The 26,538-nt window shown below is 63.4% G+C and overlaps 13 protein-coding genes across 13 annotated transcripts in view; 9 read left to right on the forward strand and 4 right to left on the reverse strand.

The window, feature by feature from the left end:
* The window catches only part of AMSG_12016 (uncharacterized protein), a gene marked incomplete at both ends in the record, with an annotated part of 856 nt that extends 570 nt beyond the window's left edge, over positions 1-286 (forward strand). The window contains one exon of the mRNA XM_013901529.1: positions 62-286. Within this exon, the coding sequence (XP_013756983.1) occupies positions 62-286 (225 nt within the window). The remainder of the gene's footprint in view (positions 1-61) is intronic.
* A 14-nt stretch (positions 287-300) lies between these two features.
* On the forward strand, positions 301-998 carry AMSG_12017 (uncharacterized protein; the record flags this gene model as incomplete). Its single annotated transcript, XM_013901530.1, has 2 exons — positions 301-489; positions 573-998. The coding sequence occupies 2 exons, from the start codon at positions 301-303 to the stop codon at positions 996-998; spliced, it is 615 nt and encodes a 204-aa protein (XP_013756984.1).
* A 78-nt stretch (positions 999-1,076) lies between these two features.
* AMSG_06846 (uncharacterized protein) lies at positions 1,077-3,699 on the reverse strand (the record flags this gene model as incomplete). The annotated part of the gene is made up of 2 exons (XM_013901447.1): positions 1,077-3,570; positions 3,687-3,699. The coding sequence occupies 2 exons, from the start codon at positions 3,697-3,699 to the stop codon at positions 1,097-1,099; spliced, it is 2,487 nt and encodes an 828-aa protein (XP_013756901.1). The 3' UTR covers positions 1,077-1,096.
* A 765-nt stretch (positions 3,700-4,464) lies between these two features.
* On the forward strand, positions 4,465-5,119 carry AMSG_06847 (uncharacterized protein; the record flags this gene model as incomplete). Its single annotated transcript, XM_013901448.1, has 3 exons — positions 4,465-4,684; positions 4,712-4,974; positions 5,048-5,119. The coding sequence occupies 3 exons, from the start codon at positions 4,465-4,467 to the stop codon at positions 5,117-5,119; spliced, it is 555 nt and encodes a 184-aa protein (XP_013756902.1).
* Positions 5,120-5,145: 26 nt separating this feature from the next.
* AMSG_06848 (uncharacterized protein) lies at positions 5,146-8,751 on the reverse strand (the record flags this gene model as incomplete). Its single annotated transcript, XM_013901449.1, has 2 exons — positions 5,146-8,520; positions 8,674-8,751. The coding sequence occupies 2 exons, from the start codon at positions 8,749-8,751 to the stop codon at positions 5,194-5,196; spliced, it is 3,405 nt and encodes a 1,134-aa protein (XP_013756903.1). The 3' UTR covers positions 5,146-5,193.
* A 386-nt stretch (positions 8,752-9,137) lies between these two features.
* On the forward strand, positions 9,138-9,690 carry AMSG_06849 (uncharacterized protein; the record flags this gene model as incomplete). The annotated part of the gene is made up of 2 exons (XM_013901450.1): positions 9,138-9,419; positions 9,548-9,690. The coding sequence occupies 2 exons, from the start codon at positions 9,138-9,140 to the stop codon at positions 9,647-9,649; spliced, it is 384 nt and encodes a 127-aa protein (XP_013756904.1). The 3' UTR covers positions 9,650-9,690.
* Positions 9,691-9,784: 94 nt separating this feature from the next.
* Positions 9,785-12,445, forward strand: AMSG_06850 (calcium-activated outward-rectifying potassium ion channel; the record flags this gene model as incomplete). The annotated part of the gene is made up of 3 exons (XM_013901451.1): positions 9,785-10,045; positions 10,170-10,337; positions 10,373-12,445. 3 exons carry the CDS (start codon positions 9,785-9,787, stop codon positions 12,419-12,421), a joined length of 2,478 nt encoding a protein of 825 aa, XP_013756905.1. The 3' UTR covers positions 12,422-12,445.
* Positions 12,446-12,447: 2 nt separating this feature from the next.
* On the reverse strand, positions 12,448-13,266 carry AMSG_06851 (uncharacterized protein). Its single transcript, XM_013901452.1, has one exon. It carries the CDS (start codon positions 12,847-12,849, stop codon positions 12,463-12,465), a length of 387 nt encoding a protein of 128 aa, XP_013756906.1. The 5' UTR covers positions 12,850-13,266; the 3' UTR covers positions 12,448-12,462.
* A 407-nt stretch (positions 13,267-13,673) lies between these two features.
* On the forward strand, positions 13,674-17,151 carry AMSG_06852 (uncharacterized protein; the record flags this gene model as incomplete). The annotated part of the gene is made up of 2 exons (XM_013901453.1): positions 13,674-13,712; positions 13,956-17,151. The coding sequence occupies 2 exons, from the start codon at positions 13,674-13,676 to the stop codon at positions 17,121-17,123; spliced, it is 3,207 nt and encodes a 1,068-aa protein (XP_013756907.1). The 3' UTR covers positions 17,124-17,151.
* Positions 17,152-17,328: 177 nt separating this feature from the next.
* On the forward strand, positions 17,329-18,288 carry AMSG_06853 (uncharacterized protein; the record flags this gene model as incomplete). Its single annotated transcript, XM_013901454.1, has 2 exons — positions 17,329-17,483; positions 17,769-18,288. 2 exons carry the CDS (start codon positions 17,329-17,331, stop codon positions 18,286-18,288), a joined length of 675 nt encoding a protein of 224 aa, XP_013756908.1.
* A 222-nt stretch (positions 18,289-18,510) lies between these two features.
* Positions 18,511-20,268, forward strand: AMSG_06854 (uncharacterized protein; the record flags this gene model as incomplete). The annotated part of the gene is made up of 2 exons (XM_013901455.1): positions 18,511-18,588; positions 18,708-20,268. 2 exons carry the CDS (start codon positions 18,511-18,513, stop codon positions 20,154-20,156), a joined length of 1,527 nt encoding a protein of 508 aa, XP_013756909.1. The 3' UTR covers positions 20,157-20,268.
* Positions 20,269-22,244: 1,976 nt separating this feature from the next.
* Positions 22,245-23,919, forward strand: AMSG_06855 (arginyl-tRNA synthetase; the record flags this gene model as incomplete). The annotated part of the gene is made up of 2 exons (XM_013901456.1): positions 22,245-23,876; positions 23,911-23,919. 2 exons carry the CDS (start codon positions 22,245-22,247, stop codon positions 23,917-23,919), a joined length of 1,641 nt encoding a protein of 546 aa, XP_013756910.1.
* Positions 23,915-26,468, reverse strand: AMSG_06856 (uncharacterized protein; the record flags this gene model as incomplete). Its single annotated transcript, XM_013901457.1, has 2 exons — positions 23,915-26,275; positions 26,372-26,468. 2 exons carry the CDS (start codon positions 26,466-26,468, stop codon positions 23,997-23,999), a joined length of 2,376 nt encoding a protein of 791 aa, XP_013756911.1. The 3' UTR covers positions 23,915-23,996.
* Between the last annotated feature and the right edge of the window lie 70 nt (positions 26,469-26,538).

Genomic DNA, 26,538 nt, shown 5'->3' on the forward strand with positions numbered 1-26,538 from the left:
CCACGCCGCCCCCCCCCCCCCTCCCAACCCGCACCCCCCCTTACACCCCACGCGCACAGAGTCGGCATTCAAGCAGCAGACGCTCAAGGCGTGGCAGCCCATCCTCACGCCCAAGACCGTCATTCCGTCGTTTTTCATCATCGGCATCATCTTTGTCCCGCTCGGCGTCCTTCTGCTCGTGGCGTCCAACTCGGTCATCGAAGTCAAGGCCGACTACACGGATGGGTGCATTCCCCGTCCAACGCCGATGGCACGCTCGGCGTGTCAAACTGCACCGTCTCGATGACGGTGACCAAGCAGATGAAGGCACCTGTCTACGTCTACTACGAGCTCACAAACTACTATCAGAACCACCGCCGCTACGTCAAGTCGCGCAACGACGCCCAGCTCCGTGGCGAGCCGCCAACGTCGTTCTCCAAGCTTGAGGACTGCACGCCGCGGATCTCGGCATCGGGCGACGAGAGCGACCCGTCGAACTTCTTCCTCCCTGTGGCCTCATTGCGTGGTCGCGGTTCAACGACACGTTTACCCTTTACCGCCCCACCTCGGGCGCCCGCGTCGACTGGACCAAGGACGGCGTTGCCTGGGAGTCGGATCTCAAGACCAAGTTCAAGCAGCCGCCGGCATCCGCCCCTGGCAAGCGCCTCTACAACCCGGACGGCTCTGAGCTCCAGTTCACCGATCCGGACTTTGTCGTCTGGATGCGCACCGCAGGCCTGCCGCACTTTCGCAAGCTCCATCGCGTCATCAACTCGGACCTCAACCCGGGCACGTACACCATGGCCATCAACTCGCGCTTCCCTGTCAAGCAGTTTGACGGCACAAAGTCCGTCGTCCTCTCCACCACCTCGTGGATGGGCGGCAAGAACTCGTTCCTCGGTCTTGCCTACATCATCGTCGGTTCGCTCTGCATCCTCCTCGGCGTTGTCTTCCTCGTCGCCAACATTGTCAAGCCGCGCAACCTCGGCGACCAGCGCTACCTCGTGTGGCAGCAGTAACTGCCCACGCTCTGAACAGTTGCTACGTAGTGTACCACACAACCAAAGAAGAGTAACACAATCATCGGGGTCTCCTGCTCGATATGCCTGCCACTTTACTATGACTCGGCCTCGCCCGGCCCACTCGCCATCTCCTCGTCGCTGGCATACGACGAGTACGAGCCTTCCTCGCCGACCGCCTCGCTGCCGTCAGGCCCGTCAGTCGTACCAGCCGGACTAGAGCTCGGCCCGGCTGCGCCAGGAGCCACCACATGCCGCGAGAGCGCCGATCCAGTGCCTGCAAACGCAGCTGCGTCGCCAAGCGGGTCAAACGAGCCCAGCATGAGCGCCGAGAGCCGCTTGAACGCCGCAGACTCGGACTTGCTCGTCCCGGTCAAGTGCGCGTCACCGCCCGACAGCAGCGCCTGCCGTGCGCCTGCTGCCGCCGCCGCTGACATCAGCGCCGGATTTCCGGCGCGCTGCTCGGGCGTGACCGGCGGCGGCGGCGGCGTAAACATCGCTTTGCCTGTCACAATCGAGACCGGCCGCATCTTGACCGTCTCGCACGCTCGAAGTTTGGCCACAAGCTCCTCCACAAGCTCGCGCGAGTTGCGCGGCGCTTTGCGGAAGACAGCTGTGATGTCATCCACAGGCATGGGGAACGTCTCCAGCGTCGACGACGCCGCCACGGCTTCGGCGAGCGCCTGTAGGCTCTCCACCGTCTCAAAGCCAGTGCCCGAGATCGAGAGCGCCCGCACGCTCCTGGAGAGCCGCAAAAATACGGCGGCTGCAAGCGCAACAGCCTCGCCGCCGCGGTTGCCGGCAATCGACACCGACTTGAGGCTCGCCACCAGCGCCGCACCCTCGAGCACTCGCTCCATGGCGTTGCCAAAGTGCGCCTTCTTCGACCCAACGAGCCAGAGTGTCTCCAGCGAGCATCCGGGCTCCGCCAGGACCTGGTAGAGGCTCTCAGCCACCGCAGCCCGCTGGGCGGCTTTGCGCGGCGCGACGCGGCAGAGCGAAAAGTGTCGCAGCCCGCTCGCGCTCCGCAGCGCGCCGAGGAGGCCTTGCAGCGCCTCGGCCGACAGGAGCACATCGTCCATGACCAGCCGCACCAGCGACGTCGAGTTGGCAAACGCCCGGCTCAGCGACGAACTCACCATGGCCGGCGTCTCCGACCCTCCCAGTCCTCCCACCTCCATCCGCGCAAGATACAGCTTGAGTCCGCTGGCCTCGGGCCGCGCCAGATACGACGAGACCACCGACGAGAGCGCCACCGCAGACATCCGCGAGCCGGCCAGATTGAGATTGTCCACGCTCGAGAGTCGGAGCGCAGTTCCAGTCGAGAGCGAAATGCTGTCGCGGATCTCGACTTGGCCCAGAAACAGCGCCCGCAGCCCGCTCGCGCCCTTTTCCGCCGGCAGTGCATCGCTAAGTTCGCTCATCTCCACGTCGGCGTCGTTGAGCACCAGATTCTCAAGCATGCATGCCTTGCCAGATGTGAGCCATTGCGCCAGCGCATGACTGCCCTTCTTGCCGAGCCGGTTGCCACTCAGATTAAGATACCGCAGACTCGTCATCGCCACGCTAGTCGATGCACTGGTAAAGAGTGTGACAGCTCCGCGCGGCGTGATGCCACAATCGCGTATGTTGAGGACCTTGAGCCCCGACGCAACACGCAATCCCGGGAGGAGCTTGCGCACGCCCTTGTCCTTGAGCGCCATGCACGGAAGCGAGAGCTCGACCAGGGCCTGGCCCGGACGCGCCAGCAGGGCGTCCGACAGTGCCTTGGCCCCGCGCTTGACTTCGACCGCATTGATGAACAGTGACGAGATCCGTCCGTTGGTCGTCATCACCTCGGCGAGCTCGCGCAGCAGTTGCGGCCGTGACGAATGCTCCGCCCGAATATGTGAGACAAGCTCCGAACCGGAAATCACCTCCCACACCGGACCCAGCTTGGCCTCCGGCAGCCACATCGAGCCTTGCCGGCCGGTCAAGTCCAGCACTACCTTGCCGTGCCCGGGCCCGCGCGAGCCCTCGGACCGGGCGTACGCCTCGCCCATGGCCGCCGCTCGCTCCATCCGCACGTACGCCTGCTCGCAGAACTCGGCCCACTCGTCGCGCGCCGCTACTGCCAGGTACCCCTCCACCAACCCGCCGCCTGGCTTAAGCTCCTCGGCCGCAATCTGGTCCTCCCACCACTGGTACGGCGTGTCGTCGTCATCCGCCACCACCACTGCCCGCTTACCAAGACTACGCATCGCGTGCGTCGCCGCCAGATACGCGCCCAGCACCTTGTGCACCACATCCTCGGGCACGCCGGTGTACACCAGCTCGCGCCGCACCTTGTGGCTCACAAAGGTAAGCGTCATGCCCTCCTCCGACGGCCACAGCTGAACATGCACCAGATCAATGAGCGCGTACTTGTTCCCCACACTGTTCTTCAGCCGCCCGGCCTTGATGGTGAAGACCTCGTACGGTGTCGCCACAAACAGCCGGTCGTTCACCTCCTTGGCCGTCTTCCACTTGGCCACCCACAACGCCGCCACCACCGTCCGCACCGGCGCCTTGCGCAGCGCCGCTTGCACCACCTCTACACGCCGCACACCACCACATGCACCCATTCACACCATGCTGCCACCTAAGTTGACTTCCCACACACACCCCTCAGCCCCCCTCATCCCCCCAGCCCACCCCCCTCGTGCACACTGGCCATGCCCATGTGTGTCCCTACGTGTTTGTGCTCAAACTGCCTGCCCTCCCCCCTACCTGCCCCCTTCACCCCCTTCCCCCCCCTTCCCCCCTCCCCCCCCCCCCACCCACACACACAAGCCCTCCCTTTCACATACTTTGGTCGTCACTCGTGAACTCTCGCTTGAGCGGCATCCCGCCTCACGAGTCCAGGTGGCGTCGAGTACCGTTGCCACTGCCTCGGCTACCACAGGTTGAGCGCCACCCCTGTGTCCAGACACACTACGCTTGCATCGGCCCGTGCCCATTGGGGCCGCCGCCCACACTCACCAGCCCAAAGTGATAGCCTCCAACCCCACGGCGCACACTCTGTGCCTTAGGACCTCAATATCGGCTGTGATGCCACCCCCCTCCGCTCTCAAGGGTGAAGGCCAGCTAGCTCTTCATCGAGCGGAGGATCCCTCGGCTGGCACCCCGCCGCCAACCGAGCCACCCTCCAGCACGGTCTACGACCTCCTACATTCGAATCAGCCCAACATCATGAGCTGAAACACTTTATTATTGCCATTCTCGTCCATCCGGGGATCTGGTTGCGCCTTTAAGCCATACCCCGGAAGCACGGCCTCCCAGAATGTGCAACCAAGGGGCCTCTTGACAAAGGCCAGAAACGCAATTCTGCAAACACTGGTGGCAGTTTTGTGGTCGGCCGGTTGTGACAAAACCCGAGCGAAACGTCGCACCGGGCGCAAATGTGCCTGGTCATCCCACCAGCAACAAACAGCTTACCTACTAGATCATGTTCACCAACACTCATTCCATCAACGTCAGTGTTGTCCGTGGTGCCACTAACCCTGCTCGCCGCATTGGCAAGAGCGTCTATCCGCTCACCGACAAGGAGAACCGTGCCATTGCTCGCAACAGCATGAAGGAGGCCTTTGCCCAGAGTTCGGATGCAAACGGCTTCATCACCGTCTCCGGCATCCGCGACGCAATGGAAAGCACCATCTGCATCAACGGTGGCTCTTAGATCTATGGCGCTGAAGTCTCGGCTGCGCTCGCTGACAGCTTTGACCTCGCCACCGCCGCTGCCTGTGTCCACGCCGCCTTTGCCACCCGCAACCGGAGCATCCCGGCAGCGGCAAACACCACTGCATGCCGCAGCAACAGCAAGCGCCGCCGCAAACGCGAGCGTTTTGATGCCTTTGGTGTCGTTGATGCACTGATTTTCGTCTCGATGTACTTTGATCGCATCCGCCGGGCCGCCTCCAACCGCGTTGGCTACCGCCTTCGCCGCGGCCCGCGCCCCGTTTGCTGTCATCTTTGCTGGCAACACCTCAAGCACTGTCAACGCGCCCCTGCTCGGCGACAACGACTATGAGGCCAACATGGGTGCCAGATCGGCTCACCAGCACATTCTTGGTGACTTTAACCCGCTCGACTACCTTTGCTAACGCCTCGGTAAAGACCATTTCCTTCATCCTGTTCTCATCACTTCATTTTGCACATCATCGCAACTCACGCACGATCAGTGACCCACCACACACTCGGCATGCGCCGCCAACGGCAGGAGCTCCGAGACTGCGGCCGAGTCAGAGCCGGGATTGTCGCGGATGTCGACAAGAGCGAGGTTGTAGTTAGACGACAGGTCAATGGCACGCAGAAAGTCAGCGAGAACGGTGTCGTGGAACTGGTTGCCGTCGAGCTGGAGCGCCATCAGCGTGATGTTGGTGTGGATGGCAGGCAGCAGCTGCTCGAGGTTGCGATCCTTGAGCTTGCAGGCCGAGAGGATGACGTTGGTCAGCTTGGACGCGTTGGCTGCCAGCAGGGCAGCCATGGCGGTCAAGCCGAGGCCCTTGCCCAGCTTCTCGTTGCGGGCAAGGTTGAGGTTGCGCAGGTGGGTGTTGGACGAGAGTGCAGCGCAGAGGAGCGCGAGCGACTTGTCCGTCAGTCCTGTATCGACCAGGCTGAGTGAGACCAAATGCGACGTGCCGATGACCGCGATGAACGCCTCCCATTGGTTCTTGCCCACGCCGGCCCCGGCAATGTCCAGGTACCGCAGCGTCGAGAGCGAGGTCGAAAGCTCCGAGCTCAGCAACTCGATGGCCGCCTTGTCCAACCCGTTCGATCCGATCTTGAGCGAGGTCAGCGTCCGCCCACGCGACGCCGTCACGGCCTCGAGCAGCGCCAGCGCGTTCTTCTTGCCCAGCTTGCAGTCGGTGATGTCGAGCTCGGCAAGTGACTTGTCGGTCGCCACCCGAATGAGTGGCTCCATAGCCTTGGACCCGATCTTGATGTGCGCAAACGAGAGCGAAGTAAAGACAACCGACGGCGAGTCGACAACCTCGCTGACAAACACGCCCAGCGACTTGTCGGTCACCGAGTTGCCACCAAAGGCAAAGGTCCTGAGGAACCGGTTCCGCGCGAGCGCGAGACACAAATCGCCAAAGCCCTTGTCCGTGATCTTGTTGTACGAAATGTCCAGCTCTTCGGTGTCGTTCATGTCCGATGAACCGCGCACAATCTCCATCAGCACCGGCACGCACGCGTCGGTCATACCGGTCGACGCCAGATTGAGCTTGCGGAATCGAATCCGCTTTTTCTGCATCAAGCCCAGGATCTGGTCCATTCCTGCTGGGCCGAGGTCGTTAAGCGAGATGTCAAGCTCGCGGAGCGCCATCGATCCGGCTTGCACCACGTGGCACAGCCGCATCGCCGCAGACTCGCCCATGGCACACCCGCGCATGATGAGCTTCTCGATCGACGGCGCAATGTCTGCAAGCAGCTTGAGCGCCTTGGTGCCAGCCTCGGACGACGCAAACGGCACGCCCGTCAGGTCCAGCTCCGCTAGCGCTAGGTTCTCCATCAGCTCGCCTCCGAACCCAACGCTCACGTAGCTCTGTGCGCGGTGGATGGCCTCAAACAACGCGGCTGCATGCCGCGGGTTGCGCAGCTTGAGCCGCCGCAGCGTCTCATGCTTGTACAGCGCCTCGTACGCCTGCGCCAGGATCGAGCCCGCGTCGGCTCGCCCGACTTGCAGCCGCAGCGCAGACTTGTAGACCCTGCAGAGAATGTCGAGCCGCGACCGCTCCGGGTCCGGCGCAAACATGGCCCGCGGCCGTCCAAACAGCTCGGCAGGCAGCAGCGTCGCCGAGATCGTCGACTCGTCCGGGTGCGGCAGCGAGACCTCGACGTCGTCCACAAGCTGGTAGTAGAGGGTGTAGTAGTCGTTAAGCAACGTGAGGATGGCTCGCGCCGACGGCGTCACAAACTGCAGAACCTGCTCTTTGCCTCCGGCCGCAAACTCGGTCGTCGTCTGTGTGATGAGCGCCGTCGAAATCGCCTTCCACCGCTTGATCTGTGAGAACGGCAGGTACTTGTACGACGGGTAGGCCGCCGAGTGAATGTTGGTGAGCGGTGTACCAAAGAGCATGCCTGTCGCGCCCACAAGCAGCACCACTGAGATGTCGTCAGCGTCGCCGGTTCCAGCCAGCGTGCACGGGAAGACCTGCGCGCCGTAAGTTGGGAGCGAGAAGAGCAGCGCATCAAGCTTGACGTGCACCTCGCTTGCCGTCAGGCCCTCTAGCCCCCGGTGCATCGAGAACAGCTGTGCCTGGAGCGCGAGGACTTCGGACGCCCCGACCGCCATCATGTCGGCCGACACGTACTTGTCCATGAGCGTATCCAAAAAGCCCGGCTGGTGCGTCTTTGGGTTGTGGTTGCCGTAGTTGAGCTGCATGCGGTACGCCGCCAGCATGAGGACAACAGACTGCGAGTGGATGCCGGCGCCTTGGGCCAGCACGTCCTGCATCACTTGCTGCCTCAACAGGTTCATAGCCACCGGCGTCTCCTCGCCCAGCCGCCGCATGTTAGCCGACGGATACTTGACCCGAAGGAGCAGCGCATCGTCCGCCCGCCCGTTGGCCGAGACAGGGAGGCCCATGTCGAGCCACGTGTAGACCGGGAGTGCGTCCGGCGAGGCAAAGCACCATGCAAAGTACGGCGCAGCCTGAGGCTCGAGCCCGATCTTCTCCGCCACCACACCAAGCAGCGCCCATCCCGTGATGTTGACCGACGCGCGCACCTTTTTGGTGACCGCGTCGGCAAGCTCCACCGAGTAAATGACCGGTTCACCGGCGTCCGACGCGTCCGAGTCAGACCCGGAACCACCGTCGACATCGTCGCCGCCAACGTGGATCTGCGGCATGCTACGCTCCGGAAGCCGCATCCGCGCGCACTTGGTGCTGCTGCTTCTCGGCTCTGAAGAGCTTGACGCCCCTGCGCTGGCATCGCTCGCATTGGCGCCGCGGCTCACCGCCAGTGCCGCCCGCGCCGCGGCCTGGAACTTGTGCTTGACAGGCGAGGCCGCGGTTGCGCCTGCAGCTTCGCTAGCCTCGCTCGCGCTGCCCTTGCTGCCCTTGCCCAGTGTCGTGTTGGCGATGATGCCTGCGGCGGTGAGGCCCATCGAGTTGACGCGCTCGGCATCGCCGCCAGCGTCAACAAGTTCTGTGTACATGTCGGTCTTGCCCAACATTGCCGCCTTGTGCAGTGGCGTGTTGAGTGTCCCCTCTTGCGTCGTGTTCGGGTCGCACGAGATCCGCAGCAGAGCCTTGACAATGTCCGGCGTCGGCGACTCGACCGCGGCGTGCAACGCGCTCTCACCTGCGGCGTCACGATACGCGACGAGCGCGTCAACGCCGACCTTTTTGCACAGAATCACCAGCGCCGACACATCACCGCGCCTGCAGATCTCCATCACATTCTCAGCATTTGCCTTGACCTGGGCGGCAGCACCCACGCTTGCCACACCACCGCCTCCACTAGCAGCCGCCGACCGCATCGGATAGATGCGCCACTAACCATGGTGGCGAAGAAAAGGTATGGGAGAGATTATGTGTGAGTGAGCAAGGGGGGGGGGAGGGGAGAGAGAGAGAGAGAGAGAGAGAGAGAGAGAGAGAGAGAGGGAGGGAGGGAGGGGAGGGACCATCATCTCTATCCAGCACCGTACCTTCTTGCCGCCACTTCCGAGGATAACCGCCCGGAGGTTGGCATCGAGAGCCTCTCGTGCAGCCGAGGACGCAGCCATAGTTTGCTTTGGGAAATTGCAGGTGGAGGAAGAGCGGAGGGGAGGGGAGGGGGAGGAGGGGGAGGGGGAGGGGGAGAGGGGGAGAGGAGGGGGGGAGGGGGGGGGGGGGGGGGTGGAAGTAGGGTGTCCGGGTGTGGCGGGGGAAGGAGCCTGCTGGTGGCGATTTGTCAGCCGGCTGCCACTGCGGTCGCATCGAATACGCATGAACGAACGAACGAACGAACGAACTCCCCAAGCCACCACCACCACCACACACACACACACACACACACACACACACACACATGCTCACCCACACTCGCACACCTACACCCATACACTCCACTCTCACTCTTCTTAACCCTCCCCTCCCCTCCTCGCCCAACACACCCCACTCGTTCTCGTTCATGTCCGTCGCTTCGTGGGCTACGGGCCTGGTCGTCGGCTTTGCTATCGGCAGCTACGGTGCGTCGGCTCACCTCGATGCCACACGGAAGCAGATGCTGACTCTCAGCTCGCTCACTACTGACCTTACTACCGCAAACAGAGTCGCTGCGGGTGAGCTGCCACTTGAGGCTCTCTCTACCTCCTCTGTCTCGGCCTCAGCCTCTCCTTCCTCCTCGGCTACCCATGAGCTCATCCAGGCCGAGGCTCCGCGTCACCTTGCCTCGGAGCACCTCAAGTCATCGGTACACTCATGTCCCTCTCTGCCCCCTCTGCCCCCCCTCTGCCCCCCTTCCTTCATCTCTCCCTTACCCCCATCAAGCCTCCCTCTACGCCCCCAACCCCCACTCACCCCACCCAACCACCCCCCTAGTGGAACGCGCTCATCTCATCGGTGGTCGACACCTCATTGCCGCTCACCTCCGAGTCTGGCCGCAATGCCGCCATCTCCAACCTCGTCTCCCGCTTCAACTGATACCGATTGCCAGACGAGAGACTAAACCCCCTCCTCCCCCCACCACAAGCCCGGCAATCCCTCCCCCCCAGCCCGGCAGCAGCCAGCGCAAGAAACACCCACATTTTTCTCGAGCTTCTCGCTCTCGGCTCGACCATGTCACGCGTGCTGTTCAACCGGGGACACCGGCATCGTCACGACCGGGATGGTGACGGTATATACTCGTACTCTGACTCTTACGAGCTTGTTGACGGAGAGTGGGTGGAGAAGCCGCCTACCCCTCCTGGCTCGGTCCAGGAGGAGGAGGAGAAGCCCAAGTGGTACATCCAGCACTCCAAGCTGATCTCCGCCATTGTGGTCGTCATTGTCTTCAACCTGGTGGGCATGCTCATCTTTTCTGAAGTCGAAGGCCTCGACGTACGCATCGCTTCCCCCCTCTCTTCCCCTCCCCACTGCCCGCCCCCTCTCTTCCCCTCTTTCCCCCCTCCTCGCTCCTTCCCCGCGCACTCACCCTCGCTGAAAACTACACTGAGGCAAACAGGGCTTGGATGCGCTGTACTTTACCCTCGTCACGCTCACCACCATCGGCTTTGGCGACATCTCACCGTCGACCAACGATGGTAAGACTGCCGTCATGTTTTACGGCGTCATCGGACTGGCCGTCATCGGTTGGGTTCTCTCCATGCTCTCCGACTACTCGCAGCGCAAGGTCCAGCACCTGATGGAAAAGGTGGCTTTCCCGAGTCGTCGTCGGACCCGTATGTCATTGTCCTCTCGCAGTACAACTGCCTCTCGTGCATCAAGGGCTGTGAGCGAGCGCAGTTCACCTCGCCGCACTTTGAGAAGAACCTCAACCCGGTGTGGGAAAACCAAGAAGTGTGGACCATTCCGCACTCGATCTTTGCCAAGGATGTGGTAATCCAGGTCCGCGATTGGGACAACTTTAACTACGACGACCTCATCGGCGAGGTGGTCATCGACCCGCAGACTCAGATCGGCGAGGAGTGGGCGTTGTACGACCTGCCTCTGGAGAAGGTGGAGGACAAGGACGCGCGGCCGACCATCCAGCTAGAGATGAAGTTTACGCCGGCAACCCAGGTCCTCGAAGTCCGCCTTGTCTCGTGCCATGACCTCCCCATCATGGACGACTACTCGGGCTTGCTCGAGCAGTCGGTCAACAACACCAAGGAGCTCGCGACTGCGCTTCTCATTCTGGCCGTCATCATCTTTGGCGGCGCCGGCCTCTTTGCCGGCCTGGAGAAGTGGCGCTACTTTGACGGCATGTACTTTGCCTTTGCTGTCTTCTCAACCATAGGCTACGGCGACTTTTCGCCCAAGACCGACACCGGCAAGGCTCTCTTCCTCCCCTACGCCTTCCTCGCTGTCGGCATCGGTGGCTACATCATCGGCCTCATCCAGGCCGGTGGCGTGTCGGCCGGCGCCACGTCGGAGATTCCGCGGAACGAGAACGGCACACTCGACTTTAAGTCGCTCAAGTCGCACGACGAGCAGTACGAGCTCGAGTGGGCCATCCGCGACGCGCTGTCGGCGTCGTCGTCGGCGTGGTCCTCCGAGGACTCGGCCGACTCGCAGTACACTTACTGGTCGAGCTACGACGAGCAGGAAGAGGCCATCGCTGACATTGTGGCCGGTGACGCCGCTCTCCCAGCTGACCTTGTCCTTCCCACCCGCCGCCGCCGCCTCCTCCACGGCGCCGCCCGCACGACTTCGTCGCGAGCCCGCCAGTGGGTCTACGTCGACGCCGACGCCAACTCGCCGACTCTCGCCTCGTCGGCCGCCGTCGACTACGCCACCTACTCGTCTGACTCGGAGTGGGAGTCGGAGCAGGACGAGATGGACAACCTCGTCGCCGCTCGCTACGAGCCAAGCCAGACTGCCACCGCCACCGGCGAGCCCGCCGCCACCGGCCTGGCCGACCCTGGTCCGCTCCCGGCTGCGCCGGGCTGCATCCCCGCCGCCATCAAGCCGTCGACTTACTTTGGCAACTCGTTCATCTACCGCTTCTGCAAGCAGTCGTTCATCGCCCTCGCCCTCCTCTTCATCGGCACCATCATGGCGCCCATCGAGGACTGGCGCTGGTACGAGGGCCTCTACTTTTCGTTTGTCACTCTCACCACCGTCGGCTATGGCGATTTTCTGCCCGACTCGGACGGCGCCAAAGTCTTTGTCATGCTGTACGGCCTCTGCGGCCTCGCCGCCGTCTCGGGCTTTTTCTCGCTTGTCTCCGAGGCCTCAACCTCGCCGCCGAGCGACCCGGAGCTCCTCCGCCTCGAGAACCGGCTCAACAAGTACCGCTCGTACCTGTACCGCTTCTTCCACTCGGCCGCCATGGCCATCATCTTCTACGTCGCCCTCCTCATCATCTCCATCTTTATCGGAGCTGGTGTCTTCTCCACCACCGAGATTGGCACCGGCGCCGAGCTCACCTGGTTCGACACCCTTTACCTCTCCGTTGTCACCCTCACCACCATCGGCTACGGTGACATCTTCCCCGTCTCGGACGAAGGCCGCGCCTGGTTCATGTTCTTCATCCTCTTTGGCATCGCACAGCTCTCCCACGCCCTGTACCTCGTGCAAAAACTCACCGGCGACCTCGCCCAGAGCTCGCTCGCCGAAATCGCCGGCGAAGACGACAACGAGGCCAAGGGCATCGACGACGTGGAGCAGCGCTCCATAGACGCTGGCGACAGCGTCCTCCTCCAGTACCTCAAGACCGGCACCATGGACCTCGATGCCGTCCACAAAGACAACGCCTATGACGATTCCGTGTAAAACAAGACCGGCCTTGCGGTCCCACCTTCCTCTTCTTCACTTTACAGTCCGCTCACCGCGCTCGCCAATCGTTGCACGTTGCCGGCCGTCGCAGGGCCCTTGCCGCGCCACCGGATCCGTCCCTCTGCGTCGACAAGGAGTGCGTAGCCGAACAGCCGGTTGTCCACTCCAAGCGCTGCGCGCACCGTCTCGTCCGCGTCGAATGAGAGGAGCGTCGCATCAACCTGCGACGCCGGCGTCGCCTGCCGCAGCGACGAGACAAAGAGCGATTTGAACAGCTTGAGTACCCGCGTCTCAACAAACAGCAGATGTGTCCGCGGCAGCGCGCTCAGCCCGCCGTGCGCCGCGAGCGCTGCGCCCCAGTCACGGGTGTGCTCCATCGCCGAGTCGCGGAACGCCACAAGCACCACCGACGGCTCCACAAACATGTCCGACGCGAGCACCACGTCCCGTGAGCTGAGCGACGTCGCCTCGACCCGCGGAAACTCGTCGGCATCCTCGATGCTGCTCACTGCTGCCGCCGCCGGAAACGCTTCTTCGCTCTCTCCAGCAGCGCCCGGATGAAAGGCACCGGCGCCGGCCTCCCGCACCACCGAGTTGACCTCGCCGAGCTCGTCAAAGTATCCCGTGCCAAGCTCAGCCCGGATGTCGGCCAGCCGCGCCGCCCGCGCCGCCGCCCGCTTCTCGCGACCAGCCTTGGTAAAGAGCTCGCCGACAGCCCCGAGCTTGCTTGTAGCGCCTCCAGACTCACCACCACCTCGGTCACCCCCTCGCTCTTTCCATCACTCTGCCCTGCATACCACCGCACCCGCCACCACCGGCTCGGCTCGCCCACCGCCGCCACCGCCATGCTCTGCCGCCCAGCACCAGCCACGCTCCTTGCCACCGCCGTCAGCATGTCTGCCTCCCGCCGCTCTTGCAAGTATCCCTAGCTGAAACCACGAGGTGTGTCCCCTCTTTCACCACCACCCACTCCCGCGCCCCCGTCCCTGTCTAGGCTGCCCCTTGTCGCGTCGAGAGCATCGCAGCCGACCAAGGGAGGAGCCGGCGGGCGCCGCCTCCCCCCCCCCCCCACACACACACACACACACAAACTCTCTCCCATCACCCGGTCACCCGATCACCTGATCACCCGATCACTGTACCTGCTAACTCGCCGACTCCATCAAGATTCCATCTCCCATTCTCCTACAGCCATCCCATCTCATCCCGTCCATGGCCGCGCTCTTCCCAGCGACTGCCGAGTGCCGAAATGGCCGAGTGGCGAAGTGGTGGGCGGGCGGCAAACAACGTATGTTTCCCGCGCGGACACCGACACGCCCACCAGACCCACCACCACCACCTACACGGCGTCAGCAGAGGGAAAGAGGGAGAGAGGGAGAGAGCCACACTCACACCACTTTTGGCCACACACCCCTCTTCACACACTCTCTCCCCCCCCCCCCCAACCCCAACCCCAACCCCAACCCAACCCCTTTCCCTGGCACTGCACGCTGCTTTGCTGCCTACTGGCCCCCGACCCGGCCTCTCTCAGGCGCGGGCGCTGGATGTGGCGGTGGACAGGGCAGAGGCGGCTCGAGGGAGTGCAGCTGGAGCAGCAGCAGCAGCAGATGCAGCTTTAACACGCAAGGTCCTCGACACTCTTGCTGCTCTCCTAGGATCGGCCCGCCAGTCTGCCGCTTTCGAGTCGGATCCGTCCATCTTTGCCCTGAGCCTCCTCGCCGCACATCCGGACCTGGTCCATCCTACTGCGCTCCACGCCATCCTTCATGCTCTAGCCGCATCGCGATCTGCCGCAGCTGACTCTCCGCTTGCAGCAGCAGCAGCAGCGGTGCTGGAGGCTGTCCTTGCCCGCAACAGCCATCCAGCTGCGATTGCCTCGGCCGGCCTTGCTGCATCGCCTGGCGTCTACGCCTCGCATGCTCGAACCCATTATGCCGCCATCGCAGCAGACGCTGCAGCAGACGCCTTTGCACGTCACTATGCACTCTTTAGGGCGTGGCATGTGTGGCAGAGGGAAATGGGTGCATCGGGTAAGGCTGCGCCGATGAACTCAGGTCTAGGCGACGAGCTCGACGCGGCCTTGGCTGCTCTCCGCCAGCTCGTCCCGCCGCCCAGCTCGCCTGCCATGGCACCAAGTGCGGTCCTGGCAGGCCTCGACAAAATCCGCGAGTCCGATGCCGTAGAGAGCACTTTTACCTTTGTTTCAGCACGCGACGCGCTCCGCCATCCATCGGCGCTGCGGGTCCACAACGCGCTCGCGGCTGCAGCCTCCGCCGCTGCTGCGTCTGGGCAATTTGCCCAAGTCTGGACAGCGCTTCAGTATGCGCACAATGTGACACCTAGTCGTGTGCAAGAGTTGATGATGGAGCAGCTCGGTAGCCAGTCCATTGATGCGCTCGCCGCCTCGCTCACCGTCCCGCCGGCGGGGCCACCATCACCTCACGGCGGTTTTGTAGCTCTTCCGCACCCGCCCAGTCTGGCGAGGTTTGTTGCTCCGATTCATCTAGTTCATGTTACGGCCGCTGGAGGTGAGTACGACAGCGTGATGCTTATGGCGCAGGCCCGACGCCATTCGAGGGTGCGGCTTGTTTCCAAGACCTGGCAATCCTGGATGCGCGAGCTAGCATGTGCGTTTCGAACTGCAGATTTAGGCTTTCTTCGCCCGTTTGTCATCGCCTGGTACGAGCATATGGTGGCTGTGCGGAGTGCACGCCTGCGCGCACAAAAGCGCGCCGCGTTTGAGGCTCGGGTCTGGTCCCGCCAGTCCGAGACGCGGGCGGTCGAGGCCTGGAAAGCCTGGCGCTACCGCCTGGCTGCGGTGCGACGGATTCGAGCTCGCAACCAACTCCTCGATCGTCTGTGCTCTGCCTGGCGAAAGCTGCACCGCGCGTATGCGATGCGACGGGCATGGGCAACATGGCGACGGGCAACCGCTCGCGCCGACGCTGCGGCCGCTGTCACGGCGGTTGTCACCCGGCGAGTGTTGCTCCTGTGGCTCCGCCGGACAGCTGAACGGCGGCGACGGAGGGAAGCGCTTGCGGCAGCAGGCAAGCGGGCCGCACACTTGTGTGCTCTGCGTGTGCTTGCCCACTGGCGGGCAGCATTGGCAGTGCGAAGCCGAGTCCGAGCGAGCGCTGAGTTTATTATCATGATTCGTCACGAGCGTGCTCTTGTGGGCAGGGCGTTTGCCGGCTGGCTGCATGTGGTGACCACTGCTGCACGGGCGCGCGCAGCCGCGCAGGCCGCTGACGCGTTTGCTCGCAGTTCGCGGCTTCGAACGGCGCTCGGCACCTGGCGGGCATGGGCAGTGCGATCGCTGCGAAACCGGCGGCTGGTAGCTTTTGCGCGGGCCGCCCGGGAGCGTGCTATTCGAGCAGACACACTGGCGGCATGGCGAGCGTGGGTGTCACGACGGAGCCGGGCCCGCGAGCTTCTGGCCCGCGCTGATGCAGGGCGGCGACGGAGATTGCTGCGGACTGCCTTTGACGCGCTGGCACGCGCGCCTCGTTTTGCTGCTCTCGAGCAACGGGTCCAGACCCGCAGTCTTGCCACAGTGCTGGCGGCCTGGCGTACTGTTCTCGGGCGGGCTGCCGAGCGCGCGCGAGTGTGGGCGCGGGCACAGGCCCACGCTCAGGCGGCATCTGCTGCACGGCTTCTACCGCGGGCTATGAGAGCGTGGCAGTCTTTTGTGGCGCGGCGACGCGCGGCACGCCGCAAGCTTGCGGCAAAGCGTCAGAAAGCCGACGCCCACTTTGCGCGTCGGAGCCTGGTAGCATGGCGTCGCGTCGCCCGGCAGATCGGGCTGGAGCGACGTCAGACTGCCGCCGCCAGCGCGCTCGCTGTCCGAGCTGTCGCCCGTCGCGTCCTTGGCCGCTGGCATCGATGGACGTGCTTATCGCGGGAGCTTGGCAAATTTGTTGCCCGGCGAAAGGCACGCCAGGTGCGGCAAGTGCTGCTTGCGTGGGCGAAAGTGACGTCTGCTGCGTCTGTCGCTCGAGCTCGCAAGCAAGCGCTGATTGTTGCGCGCCGGGCACGAGAGGTTCGAGCCATGGCCACGGCATGGCGGGCGTGGCGAGACGATGTTGACGCCCGCACCAACGCTCGACTTGAACTTGCGGGCGTGTACCGAGTCCGCACGCTGCTGCGGTTGGCGATGCGCGGCTTTGCCAGCCATGCGGCACAGAGCCGCGAGCTGATGTCCCGCGCCGAGGCACTTGAGCAGGCTCGGATGGAGAGTCTGGCCCGCCGTGCGCTTTTCAAGTGGCAAGAAGCGACTGCCGCCGCTGCAGCGGCAGCGGATGTGGCGCACTGGACGGCTGTGGCGGCCGCGCACCGCGACGATGCACTGATGCGTCGGGCGCTGCGTGGGTGGGCAGCGCATGTCGAGGCGCGTGCGCTCGCAGAGGCACAAGTCGCCGAGGCTGTTGCCTTTGCGCGATACCGCAGACTCACCCGCGCGATGACAACATGGCGAGGAGCAGCAGTGTTAGTGAGAGAGCGACGGCTGCTCCGCTACGCGTTTGAGTACTGGTTCGAAGTAACGCAAGCGACTTGCGAGTTTGAGACCCGCATCGACGCTCTTCTCCAGCTTGTCGACCTCAACACCAAGTCGCGGATGTTCTTCCGATGGAAACAGATGTACACAGGCCTGCAACTGTCAGAAGCCACGCGACGTGATCTTCAAGACAAGCTCGCGTAGCACCTTTTATTGAAGCCGAGGGACCCTGCCATGTGTCTTGGCGTAGCGCAAGTTCGCGTGTGAGTGGTGGCAGTGAAGCGAGTGCGACTTGGCGACTCGGACGGGGAGGCGGCTTCACCACAAGGACAGGCAGGGCAAGCGAGGCATATACGCCTCTTCCACCGTAGCAGACGCAGTCCATCGTTGTCGTGCGGCTATTACGGTGATGACCAAGCGTAAGCGCGGAGGCCAAGGCCAAGGCCAGGGCCAGGGCCAGGGCCAGGGCCAGGGCCACACCGGTGGCAAGGGCTCGAACAAGGGCAAGGCGGGCAAGCAGGGCGGGAAGCAGCGGCAACAGACGAGCGGGAGGAAGAAGCAGTCGTCGCAGCAGCAGCAGCAGCAGCAACAACAACAACAGCAGCAGCAGGTCGGGAGGAAGAGCGGAAAGGGTGGCGGGTCGGCCGGGGCCACATCGCCGATGAAGGGTGGCAAGAAGGGCAAGGGCAAAGGAGGCGGCGGGCCTGGGCAGCGAGGTCACGGGAAGGGAGCCAAGGCAGGATCCAGTGGTACTGGTGGTGGTGGTGGCGGCGGTGGTGGTGGGAAGGGCCGAAAGAGCAGCAAGAGCAAGGGCGGAGGCGGATCGGAGAGAGAGACCGATGCCAAGAGGCTCGCCCAGCGGCAGCGGACCCTTGAGTTTGGCTACAACACTCGCGGATACACTGCGTACCGTGCCCAAGTGCCCAAGGAACAGCGTTTGCCACACCATCCGCAAACGCCTGACAAGACAGTAGCCATGGGCCGACGCGAGTGGGACGCTGCTGTCCGCGAGTGGCGCAAGGCTCTGCACGAGTTCGATCCTGTCGAACCCGCAGACGAGACCACCGATGACGGTCGTCCGCGGCCGATGGTCGTCTCCTCGACCGCTGACCAGGAAGCTGCTATGGATCTTGCCGCTACTATCGCCGAGAGTGACATCAAGGACACTCTCACCGACGTCGATGCCGAGCGCGAGGCACTTGCCCTCCGTCGCGGCGAGTTCCCGTTGGAAGAGCCTGGTCCAGTCTCACCACGCGTCGCCGCCGTCATTCATCGGCTCAACGCTGAGCTTGATGTCGAGCTCGCGGCCATGTACGATGACTACAAGCCGGTTCCCCTCGATCTTGCGCCGCATCCAAGCAACCACTGACATGGCTGTCGGTAGAGCATCGCCAATCCACCAATCCAGCATGTACTCTACGCGCGAGGGCATCGCCATCATCATCATCTACCCATCATCTGTAGCAAATCAACCATATATTCTTTCGACGGCTTTTGTAGCCGGATTAATCCCCACTCGCTCTCAAACGTGCATGCAATCATCTCGTCGGGTGTGCCAGGGCCGGGGGGGGGGGGGGGGGGGGAGGTGACCATGGGCGGATTTGGCGCCAAAGTGGCAGGCAGAGTCGGTTTCTCGAACGAACCGAGCGACACGTGCCGAGAGGAGCAGGTGCGTGGGGCAGGGCGAGGGGGGGAGGGGGGGAGGGGGATGGAGAGGGGAGCAGACGACACCTGACGTCAAAGAGATAGACAGGGAGGGTCCAAAGCAAAGGCGTAGGGACTAAGCAGATGAACGACCCGTCTGGGCTGGATGAGCTTAAGTCGATGGTGACTACGTCGCTTGCCGCCAAGGGTGTCCTCGCCTCGCTCCGGGCCCAACTACGGGCGGCTGTGTATGAAGCTCTGGACGAGGCTGACGGCGGTGCTGGTGGCTCTTCTGGAGCTGCGCTGGTAGCTACCTGTGAAGACCATGTCCTCCTCCTCTCCCTTGTCGCAGACTATCTCCACAGTGCTGGTCTCAAGTACTCGGCTTCAGTCCTCATCGCTGAAGCCGGTATCGATGCCCGCCCCGACCCGCTCCCGCGCGCAGCCGCTCTTGCGGCTGCCCTGGATCTTCCGCACCCACAGGGCCAAGAGCCTGTCTTAGCCACACTCATCCGAACCGCAAAGGCTTTGCCTGCGTCGCTCCAGTCTGCTCAGCCCGAGAGTCACTCTCGCGATCAGTCGCCGCCGCGCGCCGCAGACTCCCACTCCTCCCCGGCCCCTAGCTCGCCGAAGGCGGCATCCTCGCCCGCAACCGCATACATGCCGACTTATGGCTCCAACAGCTCTTTTGTTGAGTCATTCGATGAGTCGATTCCCGAATCTGTACCCGAGGAGGTCGAGGAGATGCTCGATACCTCGCTGGTCGAGTCGATCGACGACGACGACGATGGCGGCGACGTGCTCGACCTACTCCCACAGGGCCGGCCCACTTTGTCGTACGGCTCACGTCCTGTGGCAGGTGCTGGGTTGAACTCTCGTCCAAGGCCGACCACACAGTCGTCTGTTGTGATGTTTGGCGACGACGACTCGTTTACCGAGTCTGTGCCCGAGGAGGAGCTGATTGAGGAGGAGACGCCTGCTGCTGTTCCCGCTCTTGCAGCAGCAATGACGCCCCCAGCGCATCGGGGCGGCGCCGTGGCATCTGGAGGGCTGTTTGGAAGTGGAGGCGGTGGACTCGGCGACGCACCACCGCTCGGGCGGCCTGCCTCGTCACACGGACGGTCCGGGCTTCCACCGCTTGGAGGCCGGCTGCCAACCCTTGACTCGAACGCGCGTGATCAGATGGCGCGCGATCTGCTGGGAGACGACTTTGAGGGCGATTCTATCGACGTGGGAGACGAGACCGATGACGACATGGCGCATCTGGCGTACCTCAACTCGCTGGAGACCCAGCTGCGCAAGCCGGTAGTGCGCGGCGCACCGGGCGCCAAGACCCAGGCCAAGGCTTCTGTAGTCACCGCCAATCCGTACCTTCATGATGCGTTTGAGAGCGACGACGATGACGGCGGCATGTTTGGCGGGCGCGATCTCGACGACGACGACGACGACTTTGACGACGACTTTGACGACTCGGACCTCGATGCGCCGATTGTCGACCCGCACCGCAACGACTTTGGCTCGCTCGCCACCTCTGACCGATCCGCCTCTCCGCTCGACGTTCGTGACTTTGACTATGTGGAGTCTGTTCTTTAGCCTTTACGATACAGAATGGACAGTTTTGTCCATCACACAAGCCGCGCTCCGCGACGCTCACAGACGTCGCGACGTCCATCAACCGCGGTAAAAGAGTAGTACAATGTGTCAATGGTTGCTGTGGCCACTGGTGGCCCACAACAACCTCGGACGACGAGGGCGTGGCCAGACGGGGCGACGTCGGCCGTGGCCACTCCACCCACCCACCCCCACACACATGCACACACAAACATAAACTCGAAGATACCGCAGGGCGACGTCTCTATGTACTGACGTGCATCTGTGGTCGTAGACGACGTTGCGTCGTCGCACATCGCGCTCGCTGCGGGCGAGTAGATGGCCTAATCTTTGGAGTGCTCTGTGATCTGGAGTGTGTGTGCCATGTCGTGTCCGTGTGTGTGAGAATCAGTTTAATGATGTAGACTAGAGGGTCCACAACCAACCGAACGTCGGACGAAGCCCCCGACCGTAGGAAGGGACTGTCCGGGCCCGTCTGGCGCCAACTTACTCGTGAGCCTCGTCATACGCATGAAGCGCTTGGACTTGGGGCCTGGCCTTGGGTAGGGGTCAGGACGTGGATCGGACCGGCGTGAGCCGGGCCGATTAGAACAATTATGCCGCCCTGCACGGGTGCAGGGGTTAGTTATCCAACCTTACGGCAGGGGGTCTCCGACCCGATAAGGTTGCATCGGATCTTGGGTGCAGGAGGAGGTCTTGTCCAGAAAGAGGGGGGAATGGGGGAAGGGGGCGAAAAGGGGGTAAAATGGCGTGTTGGGGGGTAAAGAGATGGGCGTTGGAGATGGCGTTGAAGATGGCGTTGACAATGGACGAGACACAGCAGCGCTGTTGAGAGCTCCTGTGTTCCAGATCACGTGCTGGAGAGTTGTTGCATGGAGTTAAGCAGAGAAGCACCTACAGGAACTGCAGGGTGCCACCTGCCGTGGGATTGTACGCCGGCCCTAAGTACCGCGAACCACTGATCTCACTACGGCGAGAAGACGGCCGCCACATAGGACATCCGTAAGTGGTGCGGCGTACAACTTGTTGGGTGCTCAACATCGACTGCAGGATACTCTAGTCACTTGGAATCCCTCACTGGGGCGCCGACGACCGATATTCCTTCAGATCCCACCCTCCAAGAGGCCGACCTCTGTCCTGGTTGCAGCTCAGGACCACCGAGCATCCGGCGGTCCACCAGGGAGAGGTTGGCAATATGGATGATAATGCCGACAACATGTGACGACACTGGTTGCCGTCGGCGGGCCGACGGCGGGATGGACACACATCCCATGGGGGGTTAGGAGGATCAGCGTGAGCGGGGCGCATGCGCCCTCGCCCCGCTGATCCGTCCACACCTCGCAGCGCCGTTTAGGGACGGATCCCTGACCGCAACCATCGGGGGCGACAAACGGTAGGTGCACCTACCGCCGGTCAACCCCCTTCGAATGAGACCGCACCCCCTTGCGGACTCCGGTCGCATGACGTTTGGCGGGTCATTTCTGACCACGAGGAAGGATGTGCAAGGGCGCCAGACGGACTACGTCCTGGCGCCCAGGGGGCCGGCTCCTCCCCTGGCCCCCCTTCCTGGTGGTACACGCTCCTCGGCCTGCTCAAGACCCCGGGTGCACCCCCGGCCACGGGCAGAGCCCGTGACTGGTTGCTACCCTTCACCCGGTGCCCTGAGCGCGGCTGAAGCCGAAGGTCGCGCGACCCCAAAAATTACATTGTCCACGACTCCCGCACTGTCCAAGGACAGTACGGCCCCCTCATGTAGGGGGTCTCCCAGGGTGTGCACTGTGTCATCCACACCACAGCCCTGTTTGTCACCGGGACTCCCGACCGCGAGCCTGCGAGCGGGAGGGGTAATTCCGGAGAGAGGAGTCATAGCCTGTCCGTCTCGCGCATCAAATGTGTGATCAACCACTCTTCGCAGCAGCTCGTCCCCCACTCTGACACGATCTGCTGGATCTCCGATTTTTAGGCGATGCCTTGCTTCGCCAATCCCCCCCCCTCCCCCCCTCCTCCTGCATCTCTGCCATGACTCGGACCAGGTTCCTTCTGGACATACTCCATGCCCGAGTGTGTGGCATGGCGCCCAGCGGGCGAAGCGTACCTCCATTGGCAGCGCCGACGACGACTGCGTCGCAAGCAGACCTTGCTGTCCCGGCGGGCTTTGCACTTGCTGGCGCGGATGGTCTTCCCTCGACACCAGATGACGTGGCGCGGATTCTGGCTGACTCGCTGATGAGGGATATGTCCGATGTGGTTGACGATGCCTGGTCTGTCCGTGGCTTTGTCAATCTGCGCCTCACAAACTCGGCTCTGTGGTCGGCCGTGGCGGGTCTTGGCGAGCGATCTGGTCTGGCTGCTGCTACGCAGAGCGGCGATGTCGGGTCTGCAGTGAGAGGACGGGTGCTGATTGATGCAGGCTCGCCAAACATGGGCAAGATTCTGCATGTAGGTCACATGCGGTCGTATATCTTTGGCGCTGCCCTGGAGGGCCTGCATCGTCTTGCCGGGGCGAATGCTGTCGACGTTGTCTCGCATGAGGGCGACTTTGGAACGCCGATGGGCATCACACTGGCCCAACTAGGCCCTGCGCCAGTGTTAAGGAAGCCAGGATCTGAGGATCGGGATGCTCTGGGAGCAGTCTCGCAGGCGTACGCCGACGGCAAGCGCCGGCTCGATGCGGGTGATGCTGCGTTTGGGGAGGCGGTGCAGGCGACAACGTTGAGGCTGCAGCACGCACTGGTAGCGCGTGCACGTCTCGCCGAGCTTGACACCAGCGAACGAGCACTGCTCACGGTGTACGACGAGGTATGTGGCGTCTCGCGCCGGGTCATCGACTCGTTGATGTCGACCCGCCTTGGTCTGGGATCGGAGAGGCGGCCCGAGTCGAGCTACGCAGCCATGCTCCCAGATCTCGTTGAGAAGCTCAAGCAGGTCGAGGGCGCACGTGAAGAAGACGGCGGAGGATGGGGCATCGAAACATCAGGATTTGCCGCGCCGTTTCTCTTTTCCAAGGCCAATGGTGGGTACCTCTACGCGACCACCGATGTGGCTGCGCTGGCGACGCGGCTGGCGGCGTCACCGCGCTACTCACGGATGGTGTACGTGACCGATGGCTCGCAGGCGCAGCACTTTGCGCAGCTGTTTGCCGTGAGCAGCAAGGCAAGCCAAGTGCTGGGCGGCAGCGTGGAGGGTCTCGAGCTTCGGCATGCTTCGTTTGGCATGGTTCGGGCGTCGCCCGGAAGCGGCAAGCTCTCATCGCGCGCAGGGGTACAGTTTGAGTTTCAGCTAGAGGCGCTGCTAGATGCGGCTGAGAAAGCAGCGACAGCCTCGCTGCAGAGCGGTGACGATCCGCGGCGACTTGCTGTTGCTGCTCTCAAGTACTACGACTTGCTTCGGCCGCGCGGGTATGTGCTCGACTTTGACGACATGGTCAAGTCAACGGGCAAGACGGCTGTCTACGTACTGTACGCACGGGCGCGCGCTCTCTCACTGCTGGCAAAGGCAGAGCGTGAGCCTGTCAAGTTGTTTGACGGCGCGGCTCCTGCGCTGGATGGGCCAAGCCGGCAGCTTGCGCTTGCGCTTCTGGGAATGCCTGCAGCTGTTCGGAGTGCGGCAAGCGCTTGCGCGCCCCACACACTTGCGGGAGCACTGCACAACCTCGCGGGCGAGTTCCACACCTGGTACTCGGCTGTGCGGGTGGTGGGATCGGTACACGAGGCTGCTCTCCTCACGCTATGCCAAGCCACGGTGAGCGTCATTGACGCCGGGCTCGCCGGGCTCGGCATCGACCCGCGGGTCGACGGGCTTTAGCGGCGCACAGGTGTGCGACTATCGCTGCGAGGTCAATACAACCAACAGGCGTGACTCAAATGTGGTGACCGGCTCATCGTCATCGTTCTCGGGCGGGTGGACGACGTCATGCGGCTCGAGGCCAAAGACGACCATCTTATCCGAGGTAGTGAAGCGAGCGGGCAGCGCAGGAAGTGGCCAGGCGGCGAGATGGCGAACCCGGTCGAGCGACCAGAGCTTGAGCTCGGCCGGCGGCGGCGGGGCTGGTGCGCCCGGGGCAGATGAGGGGTTGACCACTTGGGGTGGCGCACCGACCGAGAGCATGTGCGAGCCATCAAAGACCACAGCCAGGACTGGGCCGCGCTTGAGGGCAAAGTAGTTGTGCGAGACAAGGCGCCGTGGCATGTCCCAGACCTTGACCATGCCGTCTGCAGAGGCTGTGGCAAGGGTGTCCAGCGGCTTTGAGATCAATGTCGAGCCCATAGGCAGTGCAAACGAGGTAAGCGACCGCTTGTGGGCCTGGATCTTGTGGAGGAGAGAGGCACCCGAGCGCGCGACGGACCAGACCGAGAGCTGACCGTCGATGGCCGAGGTGACGGCGCGAGTGCCTGCGACGGCAACGGCAGTGACAGCAGCACCAGTAGCACCCGAGAGAGTGACAATAAGGCGGACCTTGCCGGTCGACCACAGATGGACGGATCCGTCGCGAGCACCGGAGACCAGCGAGTGCGGATCCGAGGCGAGGGCGGTGACCGGCGATGCCAGCGAGATGAGCTGCAAGCACTCATGCTGCGGCGGCTCAGAGCAGGCCTGCCACACTCGCATCTGCGAGTTGTCGTAGGCAACAATGAGAACGTCGGTTGGCGAAACAGCCACAGACGAGAGCACGACTGCAGTGGCTTCGGCGCCGATGGCGGGGTACGAGTGCACAAGATCAAACGAGTGCTTCTTCTGGGTCGGCTCCGAACTCGATGTTGACTGAATGATGTGAGAGCGAACCTGCCACCAGAAGATGGCGCCGTCGCCGTCGCCAGCAACAAGACCATCACGAGTGGCGTGAAGCGCGGTGATGGCATGGGACGAGAGCGAAGACCAGTGGAGATCAAAGGCAATGTCCAGGGGATGGTCCAGGCCACGAAGACCAGCCAGCGCCGACCTGGGAGGCGGCGGTGGAGGCGGTGGTGGCGGCGGGGCAAGTGACAGCACCGAGCTAGATTGCACCGAGCTGTCACCGGCATCGGTCACATCACGCGAGGTGGCGGATGTGGCGCGTGAGGCGGCAGAGCTGGCCTCGCTTTCAGAGTCGCTCGAGCTTGCGAGCAGAGCGTCATCACTCTCGGTCTCGTCGGCGTCGGCAGAGGCAACCGAGTTTGAGACCGACGGCGGAATGACGTCGATGGAGGCGGTAGGGGCGGAGCTCTCGACGACCGGGATGGCGACATCGGTGACGTCGGAGGCGACCGAGCCTGTCTGCGAGCCTGCGGCAGACTCTGGAGAAGCAGCGGCGGCGGAAGCAGAAGCAGAAGCAGCCTTGCGCTCCAGCGTGGCAGTGATGGACGCGATGCGGGCATCGAGCTTGGTGGCGCGGGCTGCGGCGCGCGAGTTGAACGGGAGCGGAGTGACTGTGATCGCGAGCGAGATGGTAGCCGGCTTGCGCACAAGATCATCATGGAAGGGCACGTCAGCATGCCACCATGACAGGGGGACAATGTGGTTGGCCGAGGCGCGGGCCAGGGCGCTGACCGCCGGGAGCGGGAACGAAGTCGGCCCGCAGACTGGATACATGGTTTCATCGTCGGGATGCTGGATCTCGTAGACGGCGATGTAAATGTCATCGCGTGTGGCGGCGCGGGCGTCGACTAGAAACTCAACGGCACCAGAGGACGTAAAGTCGATTACGGCTGGCTCGATGACCTCATAGTCGGCGAGGAAGCCGCGTTGGTCGGCTCCGAGCGAGACGACAACCTGAAGCTCGCCAAAGACGTCTGTACCCATGGCAACGCCATGAAGCGTACTCGGCGTAACCATGATTTGTAGAGCGGTGAGTTCCGGCCAGGCCTTGCGCTCCAGGAGGGCACGGGCGGAGATGAGGCGGGCGAGGCGGGTCTGGGTCTCCTCGTCGGCGTAGGCGGCGAGATGGCGCGGAAAGCCTGGTGGCGGAGCGCGCGACGGCGGCGCCACAGCAGCATAGGCCTCCGAGACCAGCTTTTCCGGAAACGCCCTCTGCTTTGTCCTCAACCACGCACGGGCTTTGACCGCCTTGGCCTTGCGGCGGCGAGCGAGCTTGTCCGCTGACGACTCGTGCGTGCGGCGTGAGTCTGGCAACGAGCGCGGGCGGCGGGCAGCAGACGGGCGCGATGGAGGGGCAGGCGGAGGGCGATGGCGGGGAGGCGGGACAGGCTCACGCCAGGGACGTGAGCGAGCAGGCCCGTCGATCTGCGGGACGACGTAGGCCGGGCCCTCGTCCGGGCTGGTGTCCACAAAGCGGAGAAAGGGCAGATCTGCGCCCATGTCTGCGCAGAGACTAGCCACCGAGTCCTCGAGATCGGCAACCAGAGCCTTCCGCCGGGTGTGCTTGGCA

This window comes from Thecamonas trahens (assembly GCF_000142905.1).
Source record: "Thecamonas trahens ATCC 50062 unplaced genomic scaffold supercont1.29, whole genome shotgun sequence".
In the NCBI taxonomy this organism is placed as follows: domain Eukaryota; order Apusomonadida; family Apusomonadidae; genus Thecamonas; species Thecamonas trahens.

Bases quoted from the DNA above. Each gene is read 5' to 3' on its own strand.
- AMSG_06851 (XM_013901452.1), bottom strand. From the start codon at position 12,849: ATGTTTGTGGAGCCGTCGGTGGTGCTTGTGGCGTTCCGCGACTCGGCG.